The sequence below is a fragment of the Apteryx mantelli genome, chromosome 3 (genome assembly GCF_036417845.1).
Source record: "Apteryx mantelli isolate bAptMan1 chromosome 3, bAptMan1.hap1, whole genome shotgun sequence".
Classification (NCBI taxonomy): domain Eukaryota; kingdom Metazoa; phylum Chordata; class Aves; order Apterygiformes; family Apterygidae; genus Apteryx; species Apteryx mantelli.
In genome coordinates, this window is record NC_089980.1 from 11,488,428 (window position 1) to 11,499,073 (window position 10,646).

The following is a 10,646-nucleotide window of genomic DNA, read 5'->3' on the forward strand; positions in this document are numbered from 1 at the left end:
GAAGCACGGGTGAAAGGCAGGCTCTCAGCCAGTGGCGTTTCTACCAGCACTCTGGATCTGTACCCTGAATACCTTGCATCCAGTGAACCATAGTATAAAGTCATACTTGGTATAGCTGTCAAGCTGCCAAGAAAGTGCTTGATTTATATATATTAAAGAAACAACAACAAAAAACGCTCACAGGCTGCTGAAGATTCTTTTTGTTAAACAGATTGCAAGTGTATGCATGTCAGGTTTTGTTACATGCTAACTATTAACTTTCAGTGACTGTTTAATATCAAGAGGGCTGTCTGTTGAAATAGTTTCAAGTCTAACTGAACTCTGTGCATTATGAACAATTCATTGAGGCAGTAGATAAAAAGGTCAGATTCCACGATGTCTGCTTGTTGTAATGAGGGAAAGCTATGATAAAACTTCTGTTTCACTCAGCTTTCCTCTCCCTCCCCCCCCCCCCTTTTTTTCTCTTTCATTTCCCATTCTTCCCTCTGCACTGCTTACAGCTGGACATAGATTATTGTGAGCCAAACCCTTGCCAGAATGGTGCCCAATGCTTCAATCTTGCTATGGACTATTTTTGTAACTGCCCTGAAGATTACGAAGGGAAGAACTGCTCCCATCTGAAAGATCACTGCCGCACAACTCCTTGTGAAGGTTTGTGTTACCTTGGAGGCTGGGAATGGCTGATAATACTTTCTGCTCATCCCCTGGCAGAAGACCTAATGCAGCCCCCATTTAGTGTAATCAGCGGAAGAGTTTTTTGTATAAAGAGGCTGAATTTCACCCAGTGCCTTATGCTTGTATTAGTGTGAAAAGATGAGTAATACTTGTAAATACCAGCTATTTGAAAGAGGATGTGGAAGTGAAGCACATGTAGCAAATAGCCAGCTTTGCTGAAAATATTCTAGGCCAAATAAGTGGTCCAGCAACCTTCAAATAAGATGCTGTGTTTGTTTTATGCATGAATACTTAGTATAATCCTTTTATTCTAAAGTAGCAGGTGCAGGTCTTTTAAATGTCCTTCACTGGAGTAATAAGGTGGCTATTAGCATATGAAATCATCTAGAATAGGCAATCCTCACTCAGATCTCTGTTTTTCTGCAGTAATTGACAGCTGTACAGTGGCAGTGGCTTCTAACAGCACACCGGAAGGGGTTCGTTATATTTCTTCAAATGTCTGTGGCCCTCATGGAAAGTGCAAGAGTCAAGCAGGTGGAAAATTCACCTGTGAATGCAACAAAGGATTCACTGGCACCTACTGCCATGAGAGTAAGAACTGAAAAGATACTTATGTTTTGCTGTCCCTGAATCTCTCTTTGGAAAAAGATTCCATCCTTTCCTCCCAGAAGTTTTTGTTTGTTTGTTTTTGGATTTTTTTTTTTTTCCTTCTAACACAGTGAACCTTGGAACTGCTTTAAGTTTTCATATCCCACTTGGGCGAGGCAGATTGGAATTTGCTAGGCCTTGGGGAAAGTTCACAGTAATGAACCTTCTGGCCTTGAATTGTATGTTTTTAAAAACCTTATGTATATAAGGTCTGAGGTATTTAATAGTGGGGTTTAACATGGATTTTTAAGGGTTCCTGAAAAGTTCTATTTTAAAATGTCCTTTTTTTTCCTCTAAATTGCTGAGTGATGACTTCATCATTTCATGTCTGCACTGTTTTCAGGTATTTCTTGACTTGCTTAGAACCCTTGCTCTCAAGAGGGGCTTAGAAATGGAAGTAGCATCAAATAGTCTTCAATAAGATAACTTTTAGTTACTGAACTTTTAGTGTGATTTTCCCCCCCCCCCGCCATTGTTGCAGATATCAATGACTGTGAGAGCAACCCCTGTAAAAATGGTGGCACTTGTATTGATGGCATCAACTCCTACAAATGCATCTGTAGTGATGGATGGGAAGGAACATATTGTGAAACAAGTAAGTTAACCCTTCTTCAGCTCACAGTAAGATCTCTTGGAGAAATACCAGGAAGGAATGGCTGATCCTGTCTTTAAGATGATAGTGACCAATTCCAGCTCAACATGAGGTCTGCTTCAAAGGCCTCAGAAGACAAGGTGTCTTTTTTCCACTGAGTCCTAGGTTTTGGAATCGGAGCTAAACCCAAGTTAACAGCAGGACTGGGAATAGAACTCAGCTCTCCTGCTGTTCAATTTTCTGCTCTACCCTTTGGATAACTTCCTGTAAGAAATCTTTAGCATGAGTACATACTGGTTTTAAAAGAGCAGAAATGCCTTATTTACATTTTGTCAGTCCTGGGAGTAGAAGGGGAGTGAGCACTCGGCTTCCATCCTCTGATAGGAAAATTTGTATAGTGGACCTTTCTTCTCTCACCTCTTGTTTATTAAAATGAAAATGAGCTGGAGGAATATGGTAGAATATTCTCTGTTTGTGTCAGTGCTTAAAGCATTAAAACTTGCTTCAGTATTTAATCCCCAACTGAAACACAGAATTAGGGATAGAAAACACATCTTTCAAGCATTAAGCATTTGTCAATTCTGTAAATGCTACTTAGCTCACTTTCTCTGCATAACATTTCTAGATATTAATGACTGCAGTAAAAACCCTTGCCACAATGGAGGAACTTGCCGAGACTTGGTCAATGACTTCTTCTGTGAATGTAAAAATGGGTGGAAAGGAAAAACTTGCCATTCCCGTAAGTTCAGCACTTCCAAAACATAACAGGCATGCTCTATTAGGCTGTTTAAACTTACTGTATTGCATTAAGAAAGCACTGGGATTAAGGATAGTTTGGGCTCTTCCTAGGTGACAGCCAGTGTGATGAGGCAACATGCAATAATGGAGGAACATGTTATGATGAGGGGGACACTTTCAATTGCATGTGTCCTGCAGGATGGGAAGGAGCCACTTGTAATATAGGTAAGTACCCTGCATAAGCACCAGGAAGCAGATGCAGTAGTGAATCTGCGACCTCAGTTTTTCCTCTTGGCTCAGTTTTGAGAGCTTTCTAAAAACTTAGCGACAATTTTTGTTTCTGTTACAGCAAGGAACAGCAGCTGCCTGCCAAACCCTTGTCATAACGGTGGTACCTGTGTAGTCAGTGGGGATTCTTTTACTTGTGTCTGCAAAGAGGGCTGGGAAGGACCCACATGTACTCAGAGTAAGTTGTCTTTGCTTGAACTCTTCCAAAGTGTTGCCTGATGAGAACATTAGCTCATCCTGTTGCCCTTGGAGTCAAGATTGAAACCAGAAGGGAAAGCTTGTTTGATGTAGGCTTTAGCATCACCTGAATCTTTGTTTTTAATGACTTTATGTGATAGAGCCTTGACCTGGGCATGAGAAAGTTGCAAATGAGCTAAGTGGAGACAGATGTTGTCTTGTTTTCTCCCAGGTTCTTTTTCTATCAGCAGCTCTGTCTGCTTCCACTCATTCTGCTTCCACTCATTCTGCTTCCACTCATTCTGCTTCCACTCATTCTGCTCCCCCCCCCACCCCCACCCCACCCCATCCTATCCTGTTAAATCATTAAATTCTTTACAACAATCTCTTCCTGTGTACATGTGTTCCACAATGTAGTTAACAAATTTTGTGGTGGAAGCCTGGAATCAATTTAGCAGAGAACTTCAACATATTTTTGTAAATGTTAAAGTAAGTGTAACTTGGGCATTAGGGGAAGTCCAATCATTCTTTACTGACAGTAGAGTTGGATTAGCCAAAGTTTGCATGTTTAATGTGTCTGTCTTTGCTTTGCAGACACAAATGACTGCAGTCCTCATCCTTGGTAAGTTTAATGTTTGTCTTTCATCCTGTGCCTTTTTTTTTTTTTGCTCCAGAATATTAGATTCCTTTTAAAAGCCTGCTATAAGTAAAAATAATCTAGTATTCTAATATGTGTGTGTGTATATATATATATATTTTTTTCTTTATAGTTATAATAGTGGCACTTGTGTGGATGGAGAAAATTGGTACCGCTGTGAATGTGCTCCTGGCTTTGCAGGTCCTGACTGCAGGATCAGTAAGTGTTACAAGGGACTCTACCTTGATTTTGTTTCACTTGAATCTTGTTGCAAGACAATCATCTTAATTGAGTCAAGTGGCAGATCAGACTTCTGATAGATGGCCAATATCTTCCTCGCCCGGATCTGTAGCTGACGTGGGAGAGGGTAGGAATTGCACTGAAAATGAAAGAAATACTAAAGTCAGTTCAGCTATAACTGAAACCTCTTGGTTCAGCTGAGTAGGGAGAATGCCCTTCAGGATAATCTTCCCAGTTTGAATATGTTTGTGTGGCATGGGTTTCTGTTTGACATGAAAGCATGCCAGCCAAAAGCCTCGTCAATTAATAATCCACCTACAAGCCCTGAGGTGATGTATGTACTTCCCTGTAATTTAATAATAATTACAGGTAGGACACTAACACTTCTTTAATAACAGCCATGGAAATAGAAGTTTCATAGCAGTAATACAACTGGAAAGGGGTTTACCGTTGTCATCAGTTGAAGAATATAGCAGGTGGACAAAACTGGACTATGTCAAAAAAGAGGAAGCATGTTTGTGTGAGAAGGAATGTCTGTGCCCTTGAAAAGCTTTAAGTTGCCATAAGGGTCAGGTTTTGATCTTTGTTAGTGCCATACAGCAAAAACTTCAGCAAACTTGCTCCAAGATTTTACTGGTGCTGCTAATAAGTATCTATCTCTGAGTAGACACCGGAAATGGAATATAAAGTTCTAGTATACAAATCTCTGTATGCTTTGTTTGACAAAATAAAAGAATGTTAGGAAGTAACTTTTTTTTTTTTTTTCTCTCCCCCCACCCCCGCTCCCCATCATAGACATCAACGAATGCCAGTCTTCGCCTTGTGCTTTTGGAGCTACATGTGTGGATGAAATTAATGGGTATCGTTGCATTTGCCCACCAGGTCGTAGTGGTCCAGGATGCCAAGAAGGTATTCCAGATGTCATGGCTGGTAATAATGTTTGCAACAAGATCAGTATAATTGCATTTTAACAGACAGGTTGTTTTGTTTTTAAGTAAGTGTCTTCCTTTAGTGAACAAGCAAGCTTATTAAATCATCACTGAGTTAGGGAGAACTGAGTATAGGGAAAAGGAAACGCTTAAGGATTTTTCCACACTTTTTCTATCTGAAGTATTTTAATTCTAGTCTATCTCTTCAGTTACAGGAAGGCCTTGCATTACTAATGTTAGAGTAATGCCAGATGGGACTAAGTGGGATGATGACTGTAATACCTGTCAGTGTCTGAATGGAAAAGTCACCTGTTCTAAGGTACAAATGTACTGTGTTTTGGGTTATACTGTCTTCTGTTCTGTAACTAGAAGTTATTTATATCGGTACTTATTCTCTTCCAGGTTTGGTGTGGTCCTCGACCTTGTATAATACATGCCAAAGGTCATAATGAATGCCCAGCTGGACATGCTTGTGTTCCTGTTAAAGAAGACCACTGTTTCACCCACCCTTGTGCTGCAGTGGGTGAATGTTGGCCTTCAAATCAACAACCTGTGAAGACAAAATGCAATTCTGATTCTTATTACCAAGACAATTGTGCCAACATCACATTTACCTTTAACAAGGAAATGATGGCACCAGTAAGTAACAACATAGTTCTTCCTACTTTTGGAAACAAGCATGTGTGTGCGCCACAGCATAAAACAAGTTACTTTACTGGTAAAGTACAATAAAAGCTGATACTCCTTCATTGTCAAAGCAAACATAAAGTATAAAGGGCCGCTGCTTAATACAGATTTCTACCCTAAATGCTTTTGTGTCCACAAAAGAACAAAAGCCAGCTTGGTGGGAATTCCACTCCCGCCCACCCAAGAACTGTTATTCAGGGCAAACTCTTATGGGATGGACACGCACACACACACCCCTGTGTGTGTGTGTGTGTATATATACACATAAAAATATATAAAAATAAATATATAAACAAAAGCTTTTTTGTTTCCTTTAGGGACTTACCACAGAGCACATTTGCAGTGAATTGAGGAACCTGAATATTCTGAAGAATGTTTCTGTTGAATATTCCATCTATATTACTTGTGAGCCTTCACACCTAGCAAATAATGAAATACATGTTGCTATTGTAAGTATTCCTGGAATTTTTTTTTTTTCCTGTGCGTCTTAGTAGTTAATTGCTGGATACATGTGTAACGTGGATTTCATAAAAATCATAATTTCTGGGGTTTTTTCAGCACTTATGGTTTAGTTTCCATCTCAGTTCCCTTCTGAGAACAAGGAAGGAATCCTGGTTACACATGCATACCTGAAAGCTACCATCTGGTAGCAACTGTAGTAGCGTAGTAAAACACTTCCCGTTATACTCTGCTGAGTGCTATTCCCACTCCCCCCATCCCCCTCTCCCCTTCCTTCTTTTTTTTTTTTTTTTTTTTTTTGTATGGGAAAAATGCTAAGAGCCTTAACTGATTGCAAAAGTTTATAAATAGTCGATTATCCATACACCTGATCTGTATTTGTTATTAATTGTATGACCTTTCCTTTAGTCTGCTGAAGATATAGGGGAAGATGAAAACCCAATCAAAGAAATCACAGATAGGATTATTGACCTTGTCAGTAAGCGCGATGGAAACAACACGCTAATTGCTGCAGTTGCGGAAGTCAGAGTACAACGGCGACCAGTTAAAAACAAAACAGGTAAGCTTCTGTCTGTCTCCAGAATCTCATATCCTTTTGATAACTAGAATAGCTTTTCAAAGCAGGTGAAGCTTTCCTTGCTTTTGATATTTGTAATAAGTCTGAGAATCTTTGCCTCTTGGCCTTGTTAACTGGGAACAATAAAGTAGTTTTGCCTGAGGGTCTTACTCCTTCCCCCTGCCCCTGAGTATTCTGCAAAAGTTCTAAAATAACAGTCCAGCGTGTCAGAATAGCTACTACTTTTCTCACCTCTTCATGGAGAGAAAAAAGGAAGAAGAAAACAACTGAAGTCATGCTTGTTGGCTCTGAAAGCTCCATTTATTTATCTGGCTATGCCACTGTCCTGATCGGATGAATTAAATAAAAGATCAAGAGCGTCCATTAGCTCTCTCCATAGCACCAGACAGTAACTGCATCTTATTGACAGCCAAACCATGTTCCCTCAAAGCTGGGAACCTTGGCAGGGCAGTGTAATGAGGCCTGCGCCACTGCTGCCTGCCATCACTGACTCTGTGGTAAGAGGAAGACATCTCTTCCCCCAGGGCTATCAGTTAATACTCTGAGTACTAAATTCGCTTAGACCATCCTGTATTCTAAAAGACCTAAGATTATCCTTATGTTACCCTCTGATCCACTACATACAAATTAGGCTTAAGAATTAAGAGTTGTTTTCTTTGTAGAAAACCTTGACTAGAACTTGCAGCAGGGTTAACTAGTTTTATCTCTCTTCCAGATTTCTTGGTGCCATTATTGAGCTCAGTCTTAACAGTAGCTTGGATCTGTTGCCTGGTAACTGTTTTTTATTGGTGCATTCGAAAACGCAGGAAGCAGAGCAGCCATACACACACAGCATCTGATGACAACACTACCAACAATGTAAGGGAGCAGCTGAATCAGATAAAAAACCCCATTGAGAAACATGGAGCAAATACTGTTCCAATTAAAGACTATGAAAACAAAAACTCTAAAATTGCCAAAATAAGGACACACAATTCGGAGGTGGAGGAAGATGACATGGACAAACACCAGCAGAAGGCCCGATTTGCCAAACAGCCAGCATACACATTGGTAGACAGAGATGAAAAGCCACCCAACAGCACACCTACAAAACACCCAAACTGGACAAATAAACAAGACAACAGAGACTTGGAAAGTGCACAAAGTTTAAATCGAATGGAGTACATTGTATAGCAGACGGTGGGGTGCTGCCATGCAGGGCCTTTAAATATCATTACAAAGGCACTCGGAGCTTGTAGTTCTTAAACTGTTGTGTAATATTTGAGTCTAAGGCTATTATTTACTTAGAATCCCTGTGTTAATTTAAGTTTTGACAAGCTGGCTTACACTGGCAATGATAGTTGCTGTGGTTGGCTGGAATACCAAGTGCTGCATTTCACATCTATGCAAAACTAGTCAAAAGTGCCCTAATGTAAATTCAGCTGTAGCTGATACATCATGGAAACGTTTCATAAGGTATTACATAGCCTTATTACTCTTCTGTAGTGTTAACCTTTTTTTGCCAGATGTCCCGATTTATACAGTTTCTTTAGAATAATACATTTTATTTATATTTATTGAATTTGAGTTTTTTGTATATTGGTTTTATGGTGACGTACAACTAGTTCTGTATTTGAAAGTGCCTTTGCAGCTCGGAACCACAGCAACTATCAAAAATAAGTTTATTATTTATTTTTTTTAATTGTATTTTTGTTGGGGGTGGGTGGGGGGGAAACTTGTCAGCAGTTGCTGGTAAATGAAGAATTTAAAGAGGAAAATGTGTCAAAAATAGAAGTTTGTATAGATATGTAAATAATTCTTTTTTTATTAATCACTGTGTATATTTGATTTATTAACTTAATAATCAAGAGCCTTAAGATATCATTCCTTTTTATTTATATGTATGTGTTTAGAGTTGAAGGTTTTTGATAGCATTGTAAGCTTGCAGCTTCTTTATTTTGAATTTATTTTCTTGTTACATGTTGCCTATATGCCAAAATTAAGGTGTTCTAAAATAGTTTATTTTTATTAGGATGGGCTTTCATGCCTTGATGCTGGTTTTTTGTACAATGTCAAATGTTTGAAACACCTTCCATAGTATCACTTTAAGACTATTTGTAAGTACTGACTGAGGCAGTTTAGATAATTAGACTAGAAAAAATTTTTTTGCTGCTTTAGACTTGACCAAGAGTGACAGGCAGATAATCTGCTAAGAAGCAGTTTAAGGGAACAAAACTGAGCTATAACTTTATGTAGATGAAATGTGAGTGGTTGCATGTAATTAAAATATCAAATTAGCGTGTGAAGTTGGAAACACGGCAATCTTATTTTGTAAATTCTGATTTTTATTTTTTTTCCTCACCATGAATATGTAATACTGAACCACTTGTAGATTTGACTTTTTTTTTTTTTGGTAATCTACTGCATTTAGGGAGTATTCTAATAAGCTAGTTGTTGAATACTTGAACAGTAGAATGTCCAGTAAGATCACTGTGTAGGTTTGCCATAGATTACACTGCCCGCCTTAACAAGTGAGGAAATCAAAGTGCTATTACAATGTTTAAGATCAAAAGGCTTATAAACATAGTAATCTCAGTGGTTAACCATTGAGATCATGAAGATACCTTGTATTGTGATATTAGTGTTACATGAAAATGCATCTTTGATGTGTTGTTCCTGGCAATAAATCTTGAAAAGTAATATTTATTAAATTTTTTGTATGAAAACATAAAACAGCGTGGAGATTATTGAGCTTGGAGGCACTCCCAACTAGTTAATTGTGCAAAACCAGTGGAAGGTGGCGCTTTACACTTCCAAGACTCGATACTGATTTAGGTAGAGTCCTTTTTTGTTAGGTGACTACCCCTTCTCATCTGGTTTTGAATCAATTTGGAGGGATTTAAAAGCAACATGTCCCTTTTTGTTTGTTTGCTTGTTTGTTTACTTGTTTGGTTTTTTTAATGTCTTTTGACTCCATGTATTTCTAAGAGAATTGTGATGTGACTAGTTTACTTTGCATGGGCCAATGAACTACCACCGGTGATAGTAAGCAAATCTGAGTAGCTAGGCAAGATTCAAACTGCTGACCTGGATGGGAAAGGATCCACAGATTATACTGATCTCTAATGGGCAAGAAGTGCTTCGTAAAGCACAAAATGAACTTTTAAAATATTCTGTAATGAGTTGATGCTTAACTAATGCAGCCTCTCCCAGTTAAGAGGGGCAGCATAGGGAAGTATTGGTTAGCTGTATGGTAGCCTACTCTTATTTTAGCACACACTCCCAGTGAAATGAAGCTGCAAATTTGTTTTGGTAAGGTACTAGTATAAATCTGAAGTAACAATTAAGTCTGTAACAAACTCGGTTGCAAAACAATGTAAAATAGAGTCAGGCTGCTTCTTGTACTTCAGTTTAAGCCAACCTGCTACAAGATGTTGAAAGATAATAGGCCTTTTGTTCTATATTTGGTTTGTAGTAAATGCAGAAGCTTTATATAGAAAAAGATTGCTGTAATATCCATACAATGAGCACTTGTTTTTCTTAAAAAAAAAAAAAAAAAAAAAAAAAAGGCAAGAGATCTTGTGCTTTGTAACTTTTCTACAGCTTTCAAAAAAATTTGCCAAAATCTATTTAGTATTACTTTTTATTTCAAACTCACCTTAGGTGGGATTTTTAACTAGTCACTACACTGCAATGAAAGGGGTACTATTTTTCTCTTTCCGTTCACATACTACATAACTTACAGAAGTATCAGAATTTTCAGTTTACTGCTCACTGAAGGAGAAGTCAACAAGACTAGCTTCATCTGACTACTTCAATAATTCCTCATCAGACAAACCCCACAACTAATATTCTCCTTTGTTTCCAGATTTCTTCCACTCTGCAATAAAGTAAACAAGTCACAAGTCACTTTTTTTTTTTTTTCAAGAAGCTACTTAAAGCCACAGTGATGATGTTACTTGAACAGTTCTGTACTTCTAATATTGAATTAACGGTCTTCCTGAAATCTACTTGCCATAA

General features: G+C 38.4%; 1 protein-coding gene across 2 annotated transcripts in view; it reads left to right on the plus strand.

The window, feature by feature from the left end:
- Positions 1-8,340, plus strand: part of JAG1 (jagged canonical Notch ligand 1) — a 35,786-nt gene extending 27,446 nt beyond the window's left edge. For both annotated transcript variants that reach the window (XM_067292702.1, XM_067292703.1), the window contains 14 exons: positions 501-651; positions 1,102-1,266; positions 1,805-1,918; positions 2,541-2,654; positions 2,765-2,878; positions 3,003-3,119; positions 3,713-3,740; positions 3,889-3,974; positions 4,791-4,904; positions 5,134-5,243; positions 5,327-5,563; positions 5,929-6,060; positions 6,479-6,629; positions 7,363-8,340. In XM_067292702.1, the coding sequence (XP_067148803.1) occupies positions 501-651; positions 1,102-1,266; positions 1,805-1,918; positions 2,541-2,654; positions 2,765-2,878; positions 3,003-3,119; positions 3,713-3,740; positions 3,889-3,974; positions 4,791-4,904; positions 5,134-5,243; positions 5,327-5,563; positions 5,929-6,060; positions 6,479-6,629; positions 7,363-7,820 (2,091 nt within the window). In that variant the 3' untranslated portion in view covers positions 7,821-8,340. The remainder of the gene's footprint in view (positions 1-500; positions 652-1,101; positions 1,267-1,804; positions 1,919-2,540; positions 2,655-2,764; positions 2,879-3,002; positions 3,120-3,712; positions 3,741-3,888; positions 3,975-4,790; positions 4,905-5,133; positions 5,244-5,326; positions 5,564-5,928; positions 6,061-6,478; positions 6,630-7,362) is intronic.
- The last annotated feature ends 2,306 nt before the right edge of the window (positions 8,341-10,646 follow it).